General features: G+C 34.6%; 1 protein-coding gene and 4 long non-coding RNA genes across 5 annotated transcripts; 3 read left to right on the top strand and 2 right to left on the bottom strand.

Annotated features, from left to right (window-relative positions):
• The first annotated feature begins 289 nt into the window (after positions 1-289).
• Positions 290-26,274, top strand: LOC147761031 (uncharacterized). The gene is made up of 3 exons (XR_015335196.1): positions 290-1,261; positions 25,463-25,535; positions 26,070-26,274. It is a non-coding gene; the product is annotated as an uncharacterized LOC147761031 (long non-coding RNA).
• LOC147761035 (uncharacterized) lies at positions 4,393-5,171 on the bottom strand. Its single transcript, XR_015335197.1, has 2 exons — positions 5,099-5,171; positions 4,393-4,863 (listed from the first exon to the last, which is right to left on the bottom strand). It is a non-coding gene; the product is annotated as an uncharacterized LOC147761035 (long non-coding RNA).
• LOC147761033 (uncharacterized) lies at positions 5,314-10,249 on the top strand. Its single transcript, XM_087016059.1, has 2 exons — positions 5,314-6,148; positions 10,019-10,249. The coding sequence occupies exons 1-2, from the start codon at positions 5,933-5,935 to the stop codon at positions 10,145-10,147; spliced, it is 345 nt and encodes a 114-aa protein (XP_086872185.1). The 5' UTR covers positions 5,314-5,932; the 3' UTR covers positions 10,148-10,249.
• LOC147761034 (uncharacterized) lies at positions 6,176-8,342 on the top strand. The gene is made up of 2 exons (XR_015335198.1): positions 6,176-7,789; positions 7,949-8,342. It is a non-coding gene; the product is annotated as an uncharacterized LOC147761034 (long non-coding RNA).
• On the bottom strand, positions 19,664-22,593 carry LOC147761032 (uncharacterized). The gene is made up of 3 exons (XR_015335195.1): positions 21,542-22,593; positions 20,338-20,492; positions 19,664-20,156 (listed from the first exon to the last, which is right to left on the bottom strand). It is a non-coding gene; the product is annotated as an uncharacterized LOC147761032 (long non-coding RNA).

Here is a 26,274-nt window from a genome sequence, read left to right as displayed (position 1 = left end):
AACACAACCAGCCATGCTGGCTAACTGGTAGAGAAAGAACAATGCATTATGGGAGATATGTTAATTACATTACAATATGCAACATCTCCCTTTTTTTTTAATTAAAATAAATCCTGGAATTATTTTTTTTTTTAAGTTGCTAATAAACATAATCAGTTCACTGTCCGTGTTGTCTTTGTCTCCAAGACATTTCAATGTTCACAGTTCATAGGCACATGTAAATGTTTTTTTTTTTTTTTTTTTTTTTTTAACACAAAAGTCAACAGAATCTCAAGTCCAGAGTTCATAAATGAAACAATTATGATTAAGCTTATTTAAATTACAGTCAATTTGTGACACTTTCACAACTGACTTGTTACAGTCACTATTACTGAATTTATTCATAAGTTCAGTCTCTCTGGAGGTTTAATGTTCCTGCTTGATCTGCGTAAGGGTTGAGATTGAGGTGTTTCACATTTTGTAACAGTCTCTGTGTTTGTAATGTCAACAAGAGGTTCATCAGTTTCCTCAATCTCATTGTTTCTGAAATCAAAATGTTCTTTTGTCTTATGAATGTGTTTCCTGTTGCGTCGGTAATTTCCACCATTGGATTCCACATAATAAGATCTGGGTTTGTCTGATCAAGGAGTTATAACAGAAGGAGATTACACGCAAGCCTTTCTATTGTCCGATGTCTGTTACGGTGGGCGGAGCTAGCTACGGGGGGCCTCCGGTCTCAAGGTTTCGTCTGCGTCGCTCTCCTCAGCTTGGAGATAAATTTCATATGCGTTATTTCGCGTTAGAATTCGAGATCAGTAATGTCAAAGCGCCGCTGTATGCTGACGATTTTTTTCACAGGTAATTATTTGGACGATGTGCTGGAAGGGAACGATATCATAGAAAGCGATTATAAGGTGGTGACTGAGGATGGTCGCCATGAGCTTTTTTTAGTCGGTGATAGATGGCTTTTTTATGGCACAACCCGGTGAAAAATCACCAAGGATAGGTAGATCACAATCCGCTAGGGGCGCTACAGTCGTAACTGTCCACGGGCAGTGAAGTGTTAAACTGAAGTCGGCCTGCTGACAGTTCGCCTATGGAACCCCTTTTTTAAATCTCTCTTTTAGCGCTGCGTAAAAAAACTAATACAAGCCATTAACTAAATAAGTTGTAAATCAAAGAGTAAAATCCGGTCACGTGATTTTCCCATGTTGCAGTCTTTGACAAGTTTCGGTTCTGCTTGTTTTAAGTTTTGCCTCTACAAAATGCTAAAAAATTTCAGGTTAGTGCTGGTATCATCTTTTTGAAATTTATATCCAGCAAAGTTTATGAAATTTGCTATATTATGTAGAAAAATCATGAAATTTGAAGGTTGCGAAGTATAGTTAATTTAATCCGCAATATTACATGATGTGAAAATTACCACAGGGAAATAGCTCTGCCCTGATTAGTCACAGGCTATGTGAGCCAGACAATAGGCTGAGCACACAAAGACACACAGGGTGCTCTGCTGCGCCTGAGTGATCACTGCTGGTCAGTGGGCACAGGTTTTGAGCTGAGAAGTGTGGACACTTTTGGTGGATTTTTGCAGTTAAAAAACTTCAATATCTTTGTTGCTTGTAGGAATATTTAAAAAATTCCAAATGATTTCATCCGGTTTTTGCATTACCTTTCAGATGATATAAGTATTTTAATTTTCTGATCAGTTTGAAAATTTTTCTGATATACCTACCAAGGAGAAGTCAAAAGAAAACGTCCCAACTGTGGTTTGTGAAAATGACGTTCAAGTGAACGTCTGTCCTCACTGCCAAAGGACATAATATTAATACATTAACGTTTGGACCCTCCTGCCCTTGGGTCCCATAAACATATACATTGTGACAGTGCCTACGCTTTGTGTCTGGTTTTAAATTTCTTAAAGTATTTTTTCTCTCACTCGGTATAATTTTAATATTATAATGCATTTAATTAAAATTTTAATCCAAGGTTGAGGCAATGCCACGACACGTCAGTTTACTGAATACTTGTTATAAATTTCTTTATCTTGGAAATTTCCCTTTTTTTCAGGATTATTTGACACGTACTAACACTGTTCATATTTGTTGGTAAACAAGTGCACAGTGCTATACATTAAGAATAATTTTTATTCATTCATAAATATATTGATGTACAAAATATATCAGAAATTTTAGTATTCACTGAGCTCTTTAAAGTGAAACAAATAAAGATGAGAATATTGAATTTCAAACTATTATTTACTATATTAACTTAAAATATCTTTTAAGTCAACTCTATACTCAAGCACTCTATACTCATGAAAGTAGCATCTGTGAGTAAAACCATTTTATTATATCAATAGAAGAACAAAAACAAAAATTTTACACGTAAGCAGTAATAAATGAAGTCATAAGAATGATTAAGTTGCTACAGTTTTCCAGTTTTATGCAGTCTATGATGGCATTTTTTTCAACCGTGCAAATAGAAATAATTATATTCTTTTTTATTATGTACAGACACAGATGTGTCTGTACATATTGCCATCACCTGCGTCTGTCGTCGCCGGCGCCGATGCCGATGCCAATGCCGTCGCCCGCGGCGTGCACTTTCCTTGTAAACACGATAAGTGGAAGGCAGTTTCACTTTTTGGCTTTATATTTACAGAGCTGATGAATATTCATAAAACGCAGGTCAAGTTCGAAAATCAGCATGATCGGGCCATTATTGTAGAAGTTATGCTGTTTTTTCACTTTTCAGCATATATGCAACCTTGTAAACACATTTCAAGGAAAACCGTTAGGCCTGTTGTCACGAAACTCACAGGAGTAATCAATCGCACTAAAACGCAGGTCTAGTTCGAAAATCAGCATGATCGGGCCACTATTTTAGTAGTTATGCGTTTTTTTCATTGTTCAGCATATATGCAACACTGTAAACGCAATATAAGAAAAACAGAAAGCCCAATTGTCATTAAACTCACAGGAATGGTCAGTCTTACTAAAACACAGGTTGAGTTCGAAAATCAGCATAATCGGGGCATTATTTTAGAAGTTATGCTGTTTTTTCACATTTCCTCAGATTTCTTCAGATTTAATTCTTAGGCATGTTAATAGCCTTATTATTTAAGTAATAAGATACGTAAGAGTGTTTGTTTGACATTTCCTGCATCTTTACAACATTGTTAGTTGATTATGTAAAAATGATGGGAAACTTGTTATCATGTATTGTGTAATCAAGTGTCAAAAACGGAAATAAACTCATATCATTGCAGTTTGTCAGATTCAATCATCCACTATGTTCAGAATCTCAGAATGGAGGAAATTGGACATTTAACACTGTTCTATTGATATTTTTCCCATCTCATCAATTTTCTTAGTTGGTCATATAAAAATGGCAGTAAAATATTTATTTTGTTTTATGTTTAAAAAGTGTTAAAAATGGAAATAAACCCATTTCAGAACAGTGCTGTCTTGTTTACATTTTGGCATTTTTAAGACATGACTTTGAAGTCCCATGAGCCTGCAGACCTTTGCTAGTCACATTTTCTGAATGTTCATGTTACTAATATTCTATTATTAAAAATTGATGGTCATTATGCTGTTAAACATTATGTAATATTGCATCAAAATTTGAAGAAACCCCTATTTTGGGCACTGCTCCCATGATGACCATTTAAGAAAAACCATGTCACTTACTGTTTTCAAACTTACAGGAAAGAAACATGGGGCTAAAATACAGTTTCAGTAGGCAATGCAGTCTGTTTGGTAATTTTTTCTGGCAGTTAAACAGTTTTTTGTGAAAATTTAATTTTTCACATATTGGCATTTTCAAGGTGTGACTTTGAAGTTCCATGAGCCTGCAGATTTTTGCTAGTCACATTTTCTGAATGTTCATGTTACTTATATTCCATTATTAAAAATTGATGGTCATTATGCTGTTAAACATTATGTAATATTGCATCAAAATTTGAAGAAACCCCTATTTTGGGCACTGCTCCCATGATGACCATTTAAGAAAAACCATGTCACTTACTGTTTTCAAACTTACAGGAAAGAAACATGGGTCTAAAATACAGCTTCAGTAGGCAATGCAGTCTGTTTGGTAATTTTTTCTGGCAGTTAACTCATTGTCCCCTGCAGTGACTGCTGCACGATCCCCTACAGCCATTAACACCAAATCTGGCCACCACCATGTGGTGGCGCCACTGTCAGCACTCTCCTATATCCCTGAGGAAATTCAATATGGCCTTTTTCTAGGTCTGTTGTTTTGTTTGTTCCAAATTTTCAGGGTTCTTAAGGCATGAAATTGGTATAATATGAAATTCTTTATAACTGGACATATTCAAAATATTGTTATTTATTGAATGGGGAAGATCAAGTCCGAATTATTTGGTCTATAAAAATTGAACAATGAATATAAGTTCAACAACTGTTTATAAATACGGTATATAAAATATACATCATAATACTTCTTTAGATTATATCAACAGGTACAAAAAAAGACAAAATTCTACAAAATATAATTAAAAGATGAGCATCAGATTACAAAAAAGTATATTTATTATCTATATTATGCAGTTGTGATAAGATAAGCATCAACTTAAAAATACTACATGAACCCTGACACCTAGACATGCTTTTAGTTGTTCTTTCCACTTAGAGTCATTGTATGTTGCATATGCATTTATATTTTCCAACAAATTGTTCAGTATTTTATCAGTAAAGAACAGTTTTTAAAGTCTAGTTCGTCTTTGTCACCCGGCAGTTCATGTGTGAATCCAGGTAGTTCACCACAGAAAAGCTCCTTGTCCACCTCCCACAGATCGTTTTCCCACTGACTTCTTCTAAAATCTTCACTAATGCTGCCTAATTCACTTTCAGACTATGTCTGTAAAGTGTTATTCAAAAGAAATATAGCTCAAATTATTGCTGTCAGACTCACTGTCACTAACAAATCCCGAAAATTCAGACCCAGAGCTCTCATGAAAAATACTCTGTATTTCCTCCATATGTAGATTTCCCGCAACCCTCAAAATGTTTACATTTTGTTCTATAGTACTCTCCTTTTGATTGGCCAAAAGAAAAGCAACAACCAATCAGAAAATGAGCTATTTAAAACCTACCTATCAAAGTTTCTTTCTCATGCCGTCATATGAAGTCGCTAGGCAAGGGGCCCGCCATATTGGATGCCGTCATATGACGGCAGTCGGGAATGGGTACTATTAATATTACGACGTCAAATGACGACGCTCGGGATAGAAATAAGAAAACATTGTCGGCAAATGACGGCGGTAGGGGACAATGAGTTAAACAGTTTTTTGTGAAAATTTAATTTTTCACATATTGGCATTTTCAAGGTGTGACTTTGTAGTTCCATGAGCCTGCAGACCTTTGCTTGTCACATTTTCTGAATGTTCATGTTACTAATATTCTATTATTAAAAATTGATGGTCATTATGCTGTTAAACATTATGTAATATTGCATCAGGGTTCTGCCGAGGCCGCGATTCTGCGAGATTCTCGCCAAAAAAATAAAATTCTCGCACAAAAATTACCAAAGATGCGAAAATTCTCGCATACAAACCGAGTGAGGGTGCTATCATTGTTCTTGAGATGATAAAAGACACATTGAGAGTGGCGTCTAAAATTGTTTATCTAAATAATCATCACCGGTATAAATTTCTTCGCATCGTCCGCTGCATTGACTTGTTAACACAGTGTAGCTAACGTCGCCATGTGTGTGTTTCCGATGTACCCTCGTAAAAGATCGTTTCAAGCAGCGTCGTCATTTGTTGTCGTAATATCAATAGTACCTCTTCATGACTACAGTCCAATCGGCAATCCTCGTGTGACTCCGCTGCACTAAAGTTAGTTGAGCGGTTCTCTCATTTCGCGGGATAGTCAACCAATGATAGACGGCGTGACAGTGATATCCAGCCTGATGAAGCGTGGTTAAAATGGCGGCTTCCTCGCCGAAAGCGAAAGTTAAAAAACAAAGATCGATTTTAAGCTTTATGCCAAAGTCTTCGGCAAGCGGTGAAAAATCAGGTCAGACTCCTGTTAATCCCCCCTCAGATGAATCCGTCTCTCCGCCTGACAAGTCTGAGAAAAGGAAGAAACAAATTTCTGAAGTTGCGACTCCAGATGAAAATGACAGTTCGTTGACGATAAAGGTAGACTCTATGCTCATTCCGTGGCATTTTTATGTACAGACACAGATGTGTCTGTACATATTGCCATCACCTGCGTCTGTCGTCGCCGATGGCGATGCCGATGCCGATGCCGATGCCGATGCCGTGCACTTTCCTTGTAAACACGATAAGTGGAACACAGTTTTATTTTTAGCTTTTATATTTACAGAGCTGATGAATATTCATAAAACGCAGGTCAAGTTCGAAAATCAGCATGATCGGGCCATTATAGTAGAAGTTATGCTGTTTTTTCACTTTTCAGCATATATGCAACCCTGTAAACACATTTTAAGGAAAACCGTTAGGCCAATTGTCATTAAACTCACAGGAGTGGTCAATCTTACTAAAACGCAGGTTGAGTTCGAAAATCAGCATAATCGGGCCATTATTTTAGAAGTTATGCTGCTTTTTCACATTTCCTCAGATTCAGTTGTTAGGCATGTTAACAGTCTTATTATTTAACTAATAAGATACATAAAAGTCTTTGTTTGACATTTCCTGCATCTTTACAACATTGTTAGTTGATTATGTAAAAATGATGGTAAACTTGTTATTGTGTATTGTGTAATAAAGTGTCAAAAATGGAAATAAACTCATATCATTGCAGTTTGTCAGATTCAATCATTCACTATGTTCAGAATCTCAGAATGGAAGAAATTGGACATATTACACTATTCTATTGATATTTTTCCCATCTCATCAATTTTCTTAGTTGATCATATAAAAATGGCAGTAAACTGTTAATTTTGTTTTGTGTAAAAAAATTGTTAAAAATGGGAAAAAACCCATTTCAGAACAGTGCTGTCTTGTTTCACATTTCTACAGATTCAATTCTTAGGCATGTTAACAGTCTCATTATTGAACTAATAAGATACGTAAAAGTGTTTGTTTGACATTCCTTCATCTTTACAACATTGTTAGTTGATTATGTAAAAGTGATGGTAAACTTGTTATCGTGTATTGTGTAATAAAGTGTCAAAAATGGAAATAAACTCATATCATTGCAGTTTGTCAGATTCAATCATTCACTATGTTCAGAATCTCAGAATGGAAGAAATTGGACATTTAACACTGTTCTATTGATATTTTTCACATCTCATCAATTTTCTTAGTTGATCATATAAAAAATGGCAGTATCCTATTAATTTTGTTTTATGTTAAAAAAGTGTTAAAAATGGAAATAAACCCATTTCAGAACAGTGCAGTCTTGTTTACATTTTGGCATTTTTAAGGTGTGACTTTGAAGTTCCATCGACCTAAAAACCTTTGTTAGTCACGTTTTCTGTTTGACTATGATACTAATATTTTATTATTAAAAATTGATGGTCATTATGCTGTTAAACATTATGTAATATTGCATCAAAATTTGAAAAAAAAAACTATTTTGGGCACTGCTCCCATGATGACCATTTAAGAAAAACCATGTCACTTACTGTTCTCAAACAGTACAGTTAATATGTACAGATGTGTCCTTACATATTGCCATCACCTGCGTCTGTCATCGCCGTCGTTGCCATCGCTGTCGCCGGCGCCGTGCACTTTCATTGTAAACACGATAAGTGGAAGAAAGTTTTACTTTTTGGCTGTATATTTACAGAGCTGATGAATATTCATAAAATGCAGGTCAAGTTCGAAAAGCAGCATGATCGGGCCATTATTGTAGAAGTTATGCTGTTTTTTTACTTTTCAGCATATATGCAACACTGTAAACACATTTCAAGGAAAACTGATAGGCTTTTTGTCATGAAACTCACAGGAGTAATCTATCTTACTATAACGCAGGTCAAGTTCGAAAATCGGCAGGATCGGGCCACTATTTTAGTAGTTATGCTTTTTTTTTCACTTTTCAGCATATATGCAACACTGTTAACACAATATAAGAAAAACAGATAGGCCAATTGTCATTAAACTTACAGGAGTGGTCATTCCTGCTAAAACGCAGGTTGAGTTAAAAAATCAGCATAAGCGGGCCATTATTTTAAAGAAATGCAGTTTTTTCACATTTCCTCAGATTCAATTCTGAGGCATGTAAACAGTTTCATTATTGAACTAATAAGATACGTAAAAGTGTTTGTTTGGCATTTCCTGCATCTTTACAACATTATTAGTTGATTATGTATGGTAAACTTGTTATCGTGTGTTGTGTAATAAAGTTTCAAAAATGGAAATAAACCCATATCATTGCAGTTTGTCAGATTCAATCATTCACTATGTTCAGAATCTTAGAATGGAAGAAATTGGACATTTAACACTGCTCTGTTGATATTTTTCCCATCTGATCAATTTTCTTAGTTGATCATATAAAAACGGCAGAAAACTGTTAATTTTGTTTTATGTTAAAAATTGTTAAAAATGGAAAAAAAAACATTTCAGAACAGTGCTGTCTCGTTTACATTTTGGCATTTTCAAGATGTGACTTTGAAGTTCCATGGGCCTGAAGACCTTTGCTAGTCACATTTTCTGAATATCCATATTACTAATATTTTATTATTAAAATTGATGGTCATTATGCTGTTAAACATTATGTAATATTGCATCAAAATTTGAAAAAAAAAACTATTTTGGGCACTGCTCCCATGATGACCATTTAAGAAAAACCATGTCATTTACTGTTCTCAAACTTACAGGAAAGAAACATGGGACTAAAATACAGCTTCAGTAGGAAATACAGTCTGTTTGGTAATTCTTACTGCCAGTTAAACAGTTTTTTTGTGAAATTTTAATTTTTCACATATTGGCATTTTCAAGGTGTGACTTTGAAGTTCCACGGGCTTGAAGACCCATGCTAGTCACATTTTCTGAAAATCCATGATACGTATATTTTATTATTAAAAATTGACGGTCATTATGCTGTTAACCATTATGTAATATGGCATCAGAATAGAAGAAAACACGATTTTGGGTGCTGCTGCCATGATGACCATTATGGGAAAACCATGTTACTTATGATTGCCAAACTTTCAAAAAAGAAATACAGGACTAAAATACAGCCTGAGTTGGAAAAGCAGTCGAATTGACTTCTTTTTCTGGAAGTTATACATTTTCAAAGTGTAAACTTGTCACATATTTTAATTACATTGGTATTACCTGTTGAGGATAATTAAAATTTGATGTTGAATTTGCAGTTTAACATAATGTATTTTTGCATCAGAATTGACAGTAGCCTATTTTGTGCATAGTTATTTCCTGTTTTTTGTCTGTACATTTGACAGCTTTGCTGCCTTGTTATTTTACGTTTTGGGAGGACACTTGACACTTCGTTTGAAAATGTGAAAGAAAGTAAAAAAAAAAAAGGTAATAGGCCCGTTTTTGATACGATTATTCCTCTATATGTGAGTATGATAATATGAAAAAGAAGTTAAAAAAGTAAGGAGGCCCGTTTTTGATATGTTTATTCCTATCACTCTATAGTGTATATATATGTGTGTGTGTGTGTGAGAATAAAAATTTGAAAAAAAGGAAATGTTTAACTTTAATGAAGAAGTAAGGAGGCCTGTTTCTGATATGTTTATTCCTCTGTATATGTGTGTGAGGATACTAATTAGTAATTTGCAAAAAAAAAAAGTTAGGGCCTCCTAATCAAGGATATTTTCATAGAATGCACTCAACCAAATGTGTGACCTATATTTTTTACTTTAGCCTTTATTTTAAAAAGTAGTCAATATTGTGAAACTGATAAATCAAAGATAAAAATGTCCTTCCCAAACACTATTATGCAATTTTTCCTGATAAAAGTGTTAATTAAGTCATGATTAATCATCAAAACCTAAAAATTCTTTTGGATTGTGGTGTCTGGTTCCAGAAATTACAAGTTTGTAAGTAGGAAAAATTTTAACTTTTCTTTAATTTTAGGTCTGCAGACCAAATACCATCAAAGGGCCTGAAAGAAAGAAACCGAAAGTAGTGCCACAGAAATTTCAACACGATTGGTTAAGAGATTATTCTTGGCTCCGCTATGATAATGAGGCAGATGCTTTATAAAAAAATCATTTGCAACTGTATATACATACAGCCTATGTAAAGTTACTTTCAAAGTTGAATCAGTTCAGTTTGTGAACTTTAATAAAATACCAGTACAGACTAGCAGTGTATGTTTTTATGTAAAATATCATTTTTCCTGATCTCCCACTATTTTTCAAAATCTCCCCAACTTTTATGCTCAGAGGGGAGAATTCTCCCCCCTTTTTTGAGACCTTGGCAGAACCCTGTTGCATCAAAATTTGAAGAATCCCCTATTTTGGGCACTGCTCCCATGATGACCTTTTAAGAAAAATCATGTCACTTACTGTTTTCAAACTTGCAGGAAAGAAACATGGGTCTAAAATACAGCTTCAGTAGGCAATGCAGTCTGTTTGGTAATTTTTTCTGGCAATTAAACAGTTTTTTGTGAAAATTTAATTTTTCACTTATTGGCGTTTCAAGGTGTGACTTTGAAGTTCCATGATCCTGAAGACCTTTGCTTGTCACGTTTTCTGAATGTCCGTGTTACTAATATTCTATTATTAAAAACTGATGGTCATTATGCTGTTAAGCATTATGTAATATGGCATCAGAATAGAAGAAAACACAATTTTGGGTGCTGCTGCCATGATGACCATTATGGGAAAACCATGTTACTTATGATTGCCAAACTTTCAAAAAAGAAATACAGGACTAAAATGCAGTCTGAGTTGGAAAAGCAGTCTAAGTGACTTCTTTTTCTGCAAGTTATACATTTTTATGTACAGACACAGATGTGTCTGTACATATTGCCATCACCTGCGTCTGTCGTCGCCGATGGCGATGCCGATGGCGATGCCGATGGCGATGCCGGCGCCGTGCACTTTCCTTGTAAACACGATAAGTGGAGGGCAGTTTTACTTTTTGGCTTTATATTTACAGAGCTGATGAATATTCATAAAACGCAGGTCAAGTTCGAAAATCGGCATGATCGGGCCATTATTGTAGAAGTTATGCTGTTTTTTCACTTTTCAGCATATTTTTCACATTTCCTCAGATTCAATTCTTAGGCATGTTAACAGTCTCATTATTAAACTAATAAGATACGTAAAAGTGTTTGTTTGACATTTCCTGCATCTTTACAACATTGTTAGTTGATTTTGTAAAAATGATGGTAAACTTGTTATCGTGTATTGTGTAATAAAGTTTCAAAAATGGAAATAAACTCATATCATTGCAGTTTGTCAGATTCAATCATTCACTATGTTCAGAATCTCAGAATGGAGGAAATTGGATATTTAACACTGTTGTATTGATATTTTTCCCATCTCATCAATTTTCTTAGTTGATCGTATAAAAATGGCAGTAACCTGTTAATTTTGTTTTATGTTAAAAAAATTGTTAAAAATTAAAAAAAAAAACATTTCAGAACAGTGCTGTCTTTGTTGACATTTTGGCATTTTCAAGTTGTGACATTGAAGTTCCATGGGCCTGAAGACCTTTGCTAGTCACATTTTCTGAATATCCATGATACTAATATTTTATTATTAAAAATTGATGGTCATTATGCTGTTAAACATTATGTAATATTGCATCAAAATCTGAAAAAAATCTATTTTGGGCACTGCTCCCATGATGACCATTTAAGAAAAACCATGTCACTTACTGTTCTTAAACAGTACAGTAAATAAGTACAGATGTGTCTGTACATATTGCCATCACCTGCGTCTGTCGTTGCCGTCACTGCCGCTGGCACCGTGCACTATCATTGTAAACACAATAAGTGGAAGGCAGTTTTACTTTTGGCTTTATATTTTCAGAGCTGATGAATATTCATAAAACGCAGGTCAAGTTCGAAAATCAGCATGATCGGGCCATTATTGTAGAAGTTATGCTATTTTTTCACTTTTCAGCATATATGCAACCCTGTAAACACATTTTAAGGAAAACCGTTGGGCCTGTTGTCATGAAACTCACAGGAGTAATCAATCTTACTAAAACGCAGGTCAAGTTCGAAAATCGGCATGATCGGGCCACTATTTTAGTAGTTATTCTGTTTTTTCATTTTTCAGCATATATACAACACTGTAAACACAATATACGAAAAACAGATAGGCCAATTGTCATTAAACTCACAGAAGTGGTCATTTCTGCTAAAACGCAGGTTGAGTTCAAAAATCAGCATAATCAGGTCATTAATTTAGAAGTTATGCTGTTTTTTCACATTTCCTCAGATTCAATTCTTAGGCATGTTAACAGTCTTATTATTTTACTAATAAGATACATAAAAGTGTTTGTTTGACATTTCCTGCATCTTTACAACATCGTTAGTTGATTATGTAAAAATGATGGTAAACTTGTCATCGTGTATTGTGTAATAAAGTGTCAAAAATGGAAATAAACTCATATCATTACAGTTTGTCAGATTCAATCATTCACTACGTTCAGAATCTCAGAATGGAGGGAATTGGACATTTAACACTATTCTATTGATATTTTTCCCATCTCATCAATTTCTTAGTTGATCATATAAAAATGGTAGTAAACTGTTAATTTTGTTTTATGTTAGAAATTGTTAAAACTGGAAAAAAAACATTTCAGAACATTGCTGTCTTTGTTTACATTTTGGCATTTTCAAGTTGTGACTTTAAAGTTCCACGGGCCTGAAGACCTTTGCTAGTCACATTTTCTGAATATTTCAAATATTGAGACTTTCATCATGTGAATTTGAACTCATGGTCCTGAATCTGTAATCTTATTGAAAGGGTAGATTGAGACCATCTTCTGGGTCTTCCGGAAGACAGTCAGGTTATTAAGTTTATATTGCCTGGTATCTATTTTTTCTTCTGTTGGAAGACCATCAAAATGGAGGATGGATCAAAATAGATAATTTGGAATACTGTCAGAAAATATCTCTGGGTCCACTCATGTCATTGACCATTTTACCTGTTGTGCATGATTAAAATTCAGTGTTGACTGACAGTGCTATTATAAGAATTATTTATTATTGCATCAAAATTGACAAAATGACCTATTTTGCATTTTTATTTTCTGTTTTTGTCTGTACATTTGACAGCTTTGCTGCCTTGTCAAAGTGTAAACTTGTCACGTATATTAATTAGTACCACCAGCGTGTACGCTGGCGGTACTCATGGTTTTAGTCCCGACCCGTCTCGTACAGCTCCGCCGGCTCCGTCGGCTCCTGCGGCTCCGCCGGCTCCTGCGGCTCCGCAGTCGGGCGCCGGAAACAAGTCACTGTTACCGCTTCTCCTCCTAGACCGCAAGGACCTGTGTCCCCATCTCTTGGATTTAGGTCACATATAATTTCAACTTGAACACCCTGGTTTTTTTGTCTCCATCGGTGCACTGGCCTGGGCATGACGCTTGTTGAAATGCACCCTTGTCAAAATTTTTGAAAATTCAATGCTTAATATCTCCCAAACCAAAGGAATTATGGGAAAAACTACTACAGAAGTCTGACCGAAAGTCATATGTGGAGATTCCAAATATGCCCTTGGATTTGACTTTTGACCTTTTTTTCAAGGTCAAACAAGCCAAAATTTTCTAAAAATGGGAATTTTCTGTAAAAAAATATTTGTTTGTGCTAATTTTTGGAAACTACACAGCCCTAAGCTCTCCTGTGGGGTTACCATTGGGGACTCCTTTCATCTTTGGGAGTTTGGGGTCAATCGGTGCATTTTCACGGGAGAAGCAGCCATAAGATACCGAAACTGAAAACTTGCTCTAAATCTGGAACGGTAAATGCCAGAGACCTCTTTTTTATTGCATTTTGAAGACCTTGTCAAGTGCAATACAGGGGGTGGTGTCCATTTTTTTGTTTTTTGATATGGTTTAGGCGTTGCCCTATATCAAAAATTACAACATCGCAATATTCAGTGGGGAAAATGTGAAATACTCCAAAATTAGCAGAGATACGCCCATAGTTACTATTGAACTTGAATAGGAAGTCATATACTGATAATCTAACTGTGACCTTGAAATTGACCTTTGACCTACTTTTCATAATGAACTGCACTTTGCAAGTTTTCTGATCTTTATATATCCAAAACTGGCAAAGATACCTCCATAGTTACTATTGAACTTGAATAGGAAGTCTTATACTGGCAATTTAACTGTGACCTTGAAATTGACCTTTGACGTACTTTTCACCATGAACTGAACTTTGCAACATTTAGTCCCTTGTATCTCAAAAACTGGCAGAGATACCTCCATAGTTTTTATTGAACTTGAACAGGAAGTCATATACTGGCAATCTAACTGTGACCTTAAAATTGACCTTTGACCTACTTTTCACCAGGAACTGAACTTTGCAACTTTTTAATGCTTTTATTTTCAAAACTGGCAGAGATACGCCCATAGTTACTATTGAATTTGAATAGAAAGTCATACGAGGCAATTTACTGTGACCTTAAAATTGACCTTTGACCTACTTTTAACCATGAACTGAACTTTGCAAATTTTGGTTCCCTTTTATCTCCAAAACTGGCAGAGATAAGTCTATGGTTACTATTGAACTTGAATGGGAAGTCATATACTGGCAATCACAATGTGACCTTGAAATTGACCTTTGACCTACTTTACACCATAAACTGAACTTTGCAACTTTTTAATGCTTTTATTTTCAAAACTGGCAGAGATACGCCCATAGTTACTATTGAATTTGAATAGAAAGTCATACGAGGCAATTTATTGTGACCTTAAAATTGACCTTTGACCTACTTTTAACCATGAACTGAACTTTGCAAATTTTGTTCCCTTTTATCTCCAAAACTAGGAAAGATAGGACCATAGTTACTATTGAACTTGAATTGGAAGTCATATACTGGCAATCTTAATGTGACCTTGAAATTGACCTTGGACCTACTTTTAATCAGGAATTGAACTTTGCAAATTTCCGTTCCCTTTTATCTCCAAAACTGACAAGATACGCCCATAGTTACTATTTTATTTGAATAGGAAGTCATATACTGGCAATCTAAGTGTGACCTTGAAATTGACCTTTGACCTACTTTTCATCATGAATTGAAGTTTACAAATTTTGGTTCCCTTTTATCTCCAAAACTGGCAGAGATACGTCCATAGTTGCTATTGAACTTGAATAGGAAGTCATATACTGGAAATTTACTGTGACCTTGAAATTGACCTTTGACCTACCTTACTATGAACTGAACTTTGATTTTACCATTTTTATATATATATATATATATATATATATATATATATATATATATATATATATATATATTTTTTTTTTTTTTTGCATATTTTGGGAATTCTTGTTGATTGCATTTTTTACAGCTTGTCAAGCACAAGACTGGTGGTGGTGTCCCTTTTTTGTGTGTGTGGGGGTCTATACGATCGCGCTTACCCCAGCTGGTGGTACAATATTCGGAGGCGGTATCGCCTCTCTGATCCTCTAGTTACATTAGTATTACCTGTTGAGGATAATTAAAATTTGATGTTGAATTTGCAGTTTAACATAATGTTCTTTTGCATCAGAATTGACAGTAGCCTATTTTGTGCATAGTTATTTCCTGTTTTTTGTCTGTACATTTGACAGCTTTGCTGCCTTGTTTTTTCAAAATATTAACAAGATGGCGGCTTAAGCATCTGCTTGTTATTCGGCTACTGAAAGTGCACCTAAGTTTTATTCTTTGCTATTGCCACAAATTACTTAACAATTGCAACTGTATAAAGACCAAACTTTCTTCATTTGATACTATATTTATAGGCACTTGTTATGAGTGGGAAATATTTTTCGTGCAATATTTATTCTCCACACACCACCTCGCGAGATCAACGTGTAGCTGGACACTTACACAGTGAGACCCTATGACATAAAAGTTGCAATTTATCTTCATATTTCATGTAGTTATGCATTTAAAAGCACTTACCTGTTTTTTGAAAACCTTGTCCAACGTAATATCATATAAATTCTGTATTTCTCTCATTTTTTAGAAACTTGGGACTCTGTTTCTGTTTCTGTCCTCAAAAATCAACAGACGAAGGCACAGATACTAACAAATGAGATTTAAACGAGAGTAGCAATTAAGCGTAACAGAGATAGGCATCCATTGTTCTCTGGGTTCTATTCATTCCGACCAATGAGAGACCGAATATGGGCTCCGCCCCCACGCGTGTAATCTCCTTCTGTTATAACTCCTTGGTCTGATACAGTTTTAACCTTGGCAGGTTGCCATGTATTATTCTGAGTGTCATACATGCGAACAAATTCTCCTTCATGTAAAGGTGCAAGTGGTTTGACATGCTGATCATAGTGCGTTTTGCTCGCGTTCTGTCTATAATCGAAGATTAAAAGTTTGAATAGCAGCTTCATTGGAATTATATTTACCTCAGGCTCTGCCAAGGAGGCTATATTTTCACCCCTGTTTGTCTGTCATCAACATAACTCAAAAAGTTATGGACCGATTTTGCTGAAATTTTCAGGAACTGTCAGAATTGGGCCAAAGAGGACAATGATTAGTTTTTAGTGGTGGTCTTTCTCAATAATCAATCAATAATCAATAATAATCAACAATTGCTGCCTTGGCAGAGGTCTGCATTCTCGGTGGTTTTCTAGTTTTGTTATGTTTTCCTTTACAATTTTTTCTCAAACACTTGCATTTGTGACTTTTAGCTCTCATCCGCTCAAGGCTCTGCACATTTTCTGTATTTCCACATAAGCAATTGTATTGTTTTTTATGTCTTTAAACATTATGTAATATTATTTTATGCACTGTCATCATTTTTCAAATATTGAGACTTTCATCATGTGACTTTGGTCTCTCATTGTCCTGAAACTGTAATCTTATTGAAGGGGTGGATTGAGACCATCTTCTGGGTCTTCCGGAAGACAGTCAGGTTATTAAGTTTATATTGACTGGTATTTATTTTTTCTGTTGGAAGACCATCAAAATGTAGGATGGATCAACATAGATACTTTGGAATACTGTCAGAAAATATCTCAGGGTCCGCCCCTGTTATTGACCATGTTACCTGTTGTGCATGATTAAAATTCAGTGTTGACTTACAGTACTATTATATATATATATAACCATTATTTATTATTGCATCAAAATTGACAAAATGACCTTTTTTGCATCTTTATTTTCTGTTTTTTTGTCTGTACATTTGACAGCTTTGCTGCCTTGTTCACATGTTGGCATTTTTAAGGTGTGACTTTGAAGTTCCATGATCATGAAGACCTTTGCTTGTCATGTTTTCTGAATGTCCATGTTACTAATATTTTATTAATAACATTTGATGGTCATTATGCTGTTAAATATTATGTAATGTTGCATCAAAATTTGAAAAAAAAAAAAAAAACTATTTTGGGCACTGCTCCTATGATGACCATTTAAGGGAAATCATGTCACTTACTGTTCTCAAACTTACAGGAAAGAAACATGGGTCTAACATACAGCTTCAGTAGGCAATGCAGTCTGTTTGGTAAATTTTTCTGGCAATTTAACAGTTTTTTGTGAAAATTTAACTTTTCACATATTGGCATTTTCAAGGTATGACTTAGAACCTCCACGGGCTTGAAGACCCATGTTAGTCATATTTTCTGAAAATCCATTATACACATATTTTATTATTAAAAGTTGATGGTCATTATGCTGTTAAGCATTATGTAATGTTGCATCAAAATAGAAGAAAACACAATTTTTGGTGCTTCTGCCATGATGACCATTATGGGAAAACCGTGTTACTTATGATTGTCAAACTTTCAAAAAAGAAACACAGGACTAAAATGCAGAATGAGTTGGAAAAGCAGTCTAATTGGCTTCTTTTTCTGGAAGTTATACATTTTAGTGAAATATTCATTATCTTTTTGGCATATTCATTGTGGGACTTGGAGCTCCCATGGACATGAAGCCGGATGGTAATCAAATTTTCTACATGTTCATGCTATTTATAGTCAATAATCAAAAATTGGTGATAATTATTCTATAATTTATTATGTAATGTTACATCAAAATTGACAACAATCTTTTTGCACTGCTACTGCAAACATTAAGAAAAGAAAACTGTGTTATTTATTATTATATTTAACTTATGAGTATGATTTTTAGGATTGGCATGCAGTTCAAATTAGAAAGCCAGGTCAATTGGGTTATCATTTATTATTGAATTTTATGCAATTTTGTGTGAAATTTCATTTTTCTAATTCTGGCACTTTCTAAGTATAAACTTGAACTCTGATGGGCCTGAAGCCTTATGCTTTTACTTTCGTTGGTGTTACCTGTTGTGCAAAATTAAAATTTGATGTTGACTGTGCAGTTAAACATAATGTATTATTGCATCAGAATTGGTAGTCTCCTATTTTGTGCATTATTGTTTTGTGCTTTTCTTAAGTGTGTGTCCATGATAAGACCAGTCAGAGGGTGGCAAGGTGGGGGTCAACAGATTTCAACCAAATTCATAATATTGTTGCATATATAGGAGATATTAAGATTGAAGGCAACAATCCCAAAAGAAATCATTGGATATAATTATAATATGATATTATATGTTTTGGCCATTTTTGGCTTGATTTTCAGCTTCGGTCAATAAAGCCACTTCATAAGCAAATATTTCAAAACTGATGACTTTTTAAAATTAATTGAAAATTTACCTATTTAAACCAGCCATTTGCCATTGAGAATATGTTACTAAATATCAGTTTAACCCACAAACTAACGAGCCACGCCCATTTTTATGACCCCACCCCCCAAACTCACTTTTCTACCAAGCAATGTTCAAACATTCATATCTCTCTTTTTGCAGGCTTGACAGCCATAAAATTTTATAGGGATCCTAAGCATATATTGGTCTAATCATACAAAATTCAAAAAGTGTGTTAAACACAACAGAAGACATTGAAAAAGTGCCTCAAACCTTAGCAATTTTAGCAGAAAACCAAACGGCCGAAATCAAGATATCAGTACATTTTGAGATAATACCTTCCAATAACCAAATTTAATCAAAGACTCACAGCCAGGAATTCAAACTATGCTTTGATAAGGGCAAATCTATCCAATTTTTATAAATACAAAATGGCTGCCATCAAATCTGTCCCAAAATACAGTTACCCTAATTCCTCAAAATAATCAAGAGGCCCATTTTTGCAGGTTTTTTATTTTGAGATCTGTAATACAGGATTGCTCAAATAATATTCTTTTCAAACAAAGCCATACAGCTTCTGAATAAATTTAAATAACTAGTGACAAGTTATTCCCCCCCCCCCACCCCCCCAATTTAATAAGTTATTACTGTGCATATCCAGTGTCATCAGCATTGTGTATATACCTTATTTTCAGGGAGCAATAGAGAAAAAAAATTACAAATGATTTTTCTAAAGGTAAAAGGGAATGACTGTCTCATTTTATCAGTTTTCTCAAGTGCAACACTAATTAATCCACTTGAAATGATTTATATTGCATTTTTCAACCATTCTTTTTCCTTTCAAATGATTCATAGGCTTTGTAAATACATGTGATATCTTGATATCTATATTGTTTTTCTATAAAGAAAATTAAAACAGAGTCAGCAACATATAATGACAGGAGGAGTACTTTATTTTCATATCATCAATTGTACAGTAAAAGAACAAAGCAGTTACTTTTTACAGGAGTGAAATCAAGTTATGAATCTCCAAGGTTCCAATATCACGGTCATCTTTTCCATATACTGAACACAACAGTGATGGGTAGTGTTCAACAGATTTTAATCTTATAACTGATTGATCCCCAAGTTTCTTCTTCTGGTTGAGAGATCCAGGGTCTCCTACAGTAATGATAATTCAGCAATCTTAGAATAAGTGTGGTAACTTGAAGCAACATGCCACTATAGTTTAGTGTGACTGAACTGTCAATTGTCAATATTTGTCAATTCAATGGCGCCAATCCTCCTTTCCTAAAAAATTGATTGAGATTGTCAAGCCTAAGATGCATATTTGTTATGGGGGATTGTCCCAAGGTGGCTCTAAGTCCAATAAAGGTTTGCCAGGATATCCACTGCTGCGTCTACCTGAAGATGGCAGGACAGGCTGTCAAAAGAAAATGTATTAAACATATTTTAAACTCATGTTAATTGCTGTATAAGAACAATTACTAAATAATATTCTGATCAAACATATTGCATAAGTGTAAAAAAGGAAATCAAATATGCATGATTGTAGCTACCAGAATTTCATGATAGAAAAAGAAACAAATGAAAAAAAGGTAAACCTTTTTTCTTCTATGTGGAAGTGTTCCAGGCATTACAAAGTTGGTGCTCACATCTGAATCTGATGAATTTGCCTGTGCAATTTCAGGTGACTTTTCTATTATTGTCTGTAAGATTGTCCAGGTCAAGGTTCACACACAGGCCTAGGATGTAAAATCTGAAAAATAAACATAATATCAATAAATGCTTTACAACAACAGAGGCTTACTGTGTTCAGAATAGAAAATATCGTAGCAGGATCAATCTATCTCAGCGGAGTATCACACTCGGGCTCAGTCGTTGTGATCAGCTTAATTGTCTGGCACGCCCCCTTGCAAAGCAACATGAACAACATAATGGACCGCAAAGTTTTCCTGATGTAATATGTGTATGTATGATGTATGATTGTGGTTGTGTTAGTGTAGAGAAGTGTGTTCGTGCCTTTTCGTTTGTGTCCGTGTGTCTTCGTTTCTATATAAAATACGCCCCTCTTTGTTACGCGGCACATTCGTTTCTTGTTTCTGCCATGTTCACACACAGGTATGATAGACTTGATTGGTTTACTTTTCATTTTCTTTGTGTTTAGATTTTGTATTTCTCTTAGTTTAGTTTGATCATTTAAGTGCTTATCATTTATTTTCATCCTTATTTAGTTTAGAAATTTAGTAAGTATCTTTAGTTCATTAATGTTATTCATTTAATTTTTTCTAAGTTTGTTCAGTTCTGCATTAAGTTCATTTTATTTATTTGTAAATTATTAAAAGACATTCGTTTCTTGTTTCTGCCATGTTCACACACAGAGTACACTCGGGTTCGTAAATAAAGTATATTGAGAGCTGTTACACTGATTTTACTAAAGTACCTTTAGTTACAAGTGTCCTGTGTAATATGTAAGTCTTGAAAATTGAAGCACAGGTGGTTAACTTCAACTTCATTGTAAACACACATGAATCTGCATAGTGAATATAAAACTAAAATATAAAAAACTGGCACAAGTAACATCCCCTAAAATGCCAAAACTTGAAAGTGAATGTGTGTTACATACATACATGTTTACCATGAAACAGAAATCAAGTAAAACTCTGTGAATTGAAATATACCAGTATGTCTTTTAAATTTGCTTATATTCTTTATATTACTGAATAATATTCAAACTTATTATTTAAACTGGTTTGACTTTTTAGTGTATCTGATTCTAGTATATCTATGCCACCACTGATCACTTACCTTACAACAAACATCCAGAGCTAAATCGATGAGATGAATATATTGAGGAACCCAAGCCTGACAACAGTCTGAAGTGGTTCAACCAAAAAATGCACATTCTAAGGACGACCAGCTGCTATGGTCATTTCTTGTTATATTCTGGTGCACACCAATCATTCTGAGATGTACCTAAGCATCTCTAGTGTGTGTTCTTCATAAATTTAAGAAAGTATTATGTTTTATCACTGTGAAGACGATGTGCTTTGCTCTACAGTTGCTCCGGTGATAATCCTAGTACCCGCCATGTTGAATATAGGTCACAGAGTTAGCATCGTTATTTTACATTTAGTTTCTACAACATAAACAAATTAAAAAAATGTATTTTCGCTTCATAAGTTCGTCTGCAGGGCAAACATATTTATTTTAAGGGCTTTTCACAAACCTATACATGGTTTTGACCTATTAATTTAGTTGAAGAAACAGTTTAGCATTTAAGTAGTATAAAAATTTTCGTTTTTAGGCCCTTTTTAAAATTGTTATAGTTCTTATTTTACAAGGTTTAACACAGATTTTATTTTACAAAATTTATTTTTCAACCCTTTTCTATCAGCACATACCAAAATTATATGGATACAACCTGCAAAAAAGAAGTTGTGTGCATTTAAAGAAGGGGAGGGGGTCAAGCATACGGAAAACATGCCTTATTAGAATCAACCTTGTGTGGTCATGACAGTGCCTTTTCAAAAAATCTGTACAGGATATTAAAGGTCTTTCCTTAATCTATCATGTGGCTTACCTAAATAATTCCTTATGATGTACATGATTTTTTAAAAGAATATTTAAAATTATAACTTTTCAAGAGCTAAAATATGCTATATTTTGGCAAAATTGCCAATAAAAGATCTGCCCCCATATCTCTAAAACTAATGATCCAAAATAAGAAAGCCAGTGGCTCACAATATCTTTTATGTTGATGGTTTACCACACCAAAAATTATTAAAATCTGCTGACCCCCACCTTGCCGCCTTCTGACTGATCTGTCTGGCTTTCTCATGGACGCGCTCTTAAGTTGTGACTTATGGGCCTGAAAGACCATTGAGAGGGTCAGTCTGTAAATTTCCCTTGGGTATCACTTAGCTAATTTCAGTGTTATAAAGTAATTTGCCTAATTAATCGGCCATTAAATGAAATTACATAAAGCACACTTGTTGATATTTCCCTGTAAACTCCCATAGGTTAAGCTCTCTGCTAGATTAATAATAAGGAAGCAGTGATAATTATGCAGGTGAATTTTGTTTAATATTGCAAATAAGTTTTTAATATATATATATATATATCAAACTCAAAGATTAAAAGTTTGAATAGCAGCTTCATTGGAATTATATTTACCTCTGCCAAGGAGGTTATATTTTCACCCCTGTTTGTCATCAACATAACTCAAAAAGTTATGGACCGATTTTGCTGAAATTTTCAGGAACTGTCAGAAGTGGGCCAAAGAGGACAATAATCAATAATAATCAACAATTGCTACCTTGGCAGAGGTCTGCACTCTCGGAGCGCTTTTCTAGTTTTGTTATGTTTTCCTTTATAATTTTTTCTCAAACACTTGCATTTGTGACTTTTAACTCTCATCCACCTGAGGCTCTGACATTTCTGTATTTCCACATAAGCAGTTGTATTGTTTTTTATGTCTTTAAACATTATGTTACTTATGTAATATTATTTTATGCACTGTCATCATTTTTCAAATATTGAGACTATCATCATGTGGATTTAAACTCATGGTCCTGAAACTGTAATCTTATTGAAAGGGTAGATTGAGACCATCTTCTGGGTCTTCCGGAAGACAGTCAGGTTATTAAGTTTATATTGCCTGGTATCAATTTTTTCTTCTGTTGGAAGACCATCAAAATGGAGGATGGATCAAAATAGATACTTTGGAATACTGTCAGAAAACATCTCTGGTTCCGCTCATGTTATTGACCATTTTACCTGTTGTGCATGATTAAAATTCAGTGTTGACTGACAGTGCTATTATAAGCATTATTTATTATTGCATCAAAATTGACAAAATGACCTATTTTGCATCTTTATTTTTTGTTTTTTGTCTGTACATTTGACAGCTTTGCTGCCTTGTCTGACTTGCTGATACCAGTCTGTGCCAGATACTATTCCACTTACAGGCCAGCAAGGTCTGAGAATCTAATGGGCCGAATGAAAAAAAAAATCCTAGAAGATAAAGTGGTTAATTCTTACAAATAGGATGAAAAACATGGGATTTTCAAAAGGTTATTATAGATCAAGACAACACTTAGTAAGAACATTTATAAAATGTAACAGCTGAAAAAATTAACTGGTAAGTAAGCAGTAAGTGACTTCTTTAAAAAATTTCACTGAAACAGAAATTTCACTGGCAATTAGGTAGACTGTTATACCATGGCACTCAACAATTTATATATAGGTTTTGAATTTTTTTCCACGTAACAGTAACATAAAATTTATGTCCACTTTTGCAATGTATAGAGTCAGTTAGGTGACTGAAAATATTTTAAAATGTCAAAAGGAGCACTATTAATTTAATGCAATCTCTGTTGGCCAGTCTTATCCAGTTTCTTCTCCAAAAAGGACAACTCAAGTGAGAATTTCTTCAGGGCCTTTTCTTCTGCCTTGCTAATGCCATGCCACTCAGAAAAGAGAGAAACCTGTAGGTTAGAAAATAGAACATAATAATAGCATTATGAACTACTAGTATCCATGTAGACATTATGGAATTATGCAGTGAAGTTTAATGTGTCTTGTTATGACTTGACTGAAATAATGTTCACCACATAAATGAACAATTTACAACTAAATTTATATAGAACATCAAGATTCATGATCACCAGCTAATAACCCCAAGAAATTGAAAGAAATTGTACTTATTACAAGAAATTATTTAAATCCGCCCTGGTCCCTACTCTTCTGACAGGACAAAAAGGGGATTTCAGAGAGGCTGGTTGCTAAAAGGAAAATGCCCAAGGTTGTTGTATTTTGAAAAAAAAATTAAAAAGGGTACTGTTGTTAGTGAATGTTTAATGCATCTTAGGCATTATGACAAAAGTAACTTACCCCAGACACACTGACCTCCTTTTTTCATTGACATATTTTAATTTTTTCCAGCCTGACCATAATTCATATATTCAATGCAGCCTTCTCCCATATCTATAATAGAAAAAAAACTTGAGTAGTGTTAAGATATGCATGTCAAATTCATTATCAATTTTGAGAGAATTTCTGTTTCAACACTACAAGATGAAATATTTAATTTCAAGTAATGAATAAACCTTAATAGAGTTCTATTCTTTTGTAACCACCAAGGCAAAGCTTCTTTCTTAAAATGAACTGAAACATCCAAGCTTGCCACCTAACATGCCAAAGTAGTGAAGTATAATTTAAGTAGAGAAGCAAGTACCCCTTAATTATAGAGGTGTCTTACACAATAAGGTGTGTCTTACACACCTCGACTCCAAGAGAGATGTGTAGTGAGATAACAGGTAAAGTAATAGGAAACATCCGAGATAGCCTTTTTTGAACATCTGCGCAGCAGATGACGTCAAACGAGACCTGGATTGGAGCGAGATTTCACGAGAGGTGGGGTTAAAATCTGCCATTGAAACTTCTCTCGCGGTTGTGCACAAGTCTATGTTATAGGATTGCATTGAGTAAATTTTGGCGTTGTCATGTAATTTGAGATAGAGCAACGCAATGGCAAATTGCTAATGTTGTGTCGTAGGGTGCATTGCAGTAAAACCTAACCGAGAAAACCAGGAAAATGACCATGGATGACAGACACGACTGGCGAGAGAAGTGCAGTAAAGAAAGAGAAGTAGTTGGGCTTGAACAGATTAAAAGGACTAAGTGCCGACATATTTAAAGTACAGATCAGGTCGCAATATTTTGTAGGAAGAAAGGGACTTCATGGCATCACCGTATAGACCGTAGGCCTATCATCAACGGTCGAGGGACATATTAATAAGTAAGTTTTGTGTGTGTAGTTTACAGGACACCACGTAATACAGCCCTAGTACTTGTGATTAATAGTCTTTTACGGTAACCAGGCCCGTAGCCAGCAATTTTAGAGGGGGGGGGGGGGTCGTTTTCTGAAAAAGTGGACCTTTTACCATAAAATCCTCAAGTACATAGATCAAATTGTACCCAGAGTGGATCTTTTCCCAGCAAAAAGGGTGGTTCTTTCGAACCCCCCAAACTCCCCCCCCCCCCCCCCCCCCCCCCCCCCCCGGCTACGGGCCTGGTAACTATATCAGACAAATTTGCTTATACCATTCCTGTCTCCATATAACGTGTACCTGATTATGAAATACTGGTGAACCTTCCACACCTATTAAGTATACACAATGTTCAGTTGCGTTTGTAACATTCCATGCCGGGTGGTCAGTTATGATAATTGCAAGTAAGATAGAAATTAGAGTTGGTATTTTACAACAACGTTTATCACATAATGATATATATTTCAGAAAACTAAGTGAGTTAATTATTTTTTTTATTTTAGAGCATGACAGACACAGCACATGTTATTGAACCAGGCAAGAACTGTGAGAATCATGTGGTCAGGATAATCAGATGTTGAAGATTGCTCAGTGTATATTAATCTCTTATGCCCTTAATTATTATGTTGTTGACTAAAATTATATCAGGAATCAACAGATGGCATTTTTGCCTGGGTGTCACTTACAGTATCAGGCATTTTCTTTATT

The sequence above is a fragment of the Lingula anatina genome, chromosome 6, assembly GCF_051362555.1.
Source record: "Lingula anatina isolate TDL-2025a chromosome 6, LinAna3.0, whole genome shotgun sequence".
In the NCBI taxonomy this organism is placed as follows: Eukaryota; Metazoa; Brachiopoda; class Lingulata; order Lingulida; family Lingulidae; genus Lingula; species Lingula anatina.
This window is presented reverse-complemented; position numbering and strand designations above follow the sequence as displayed.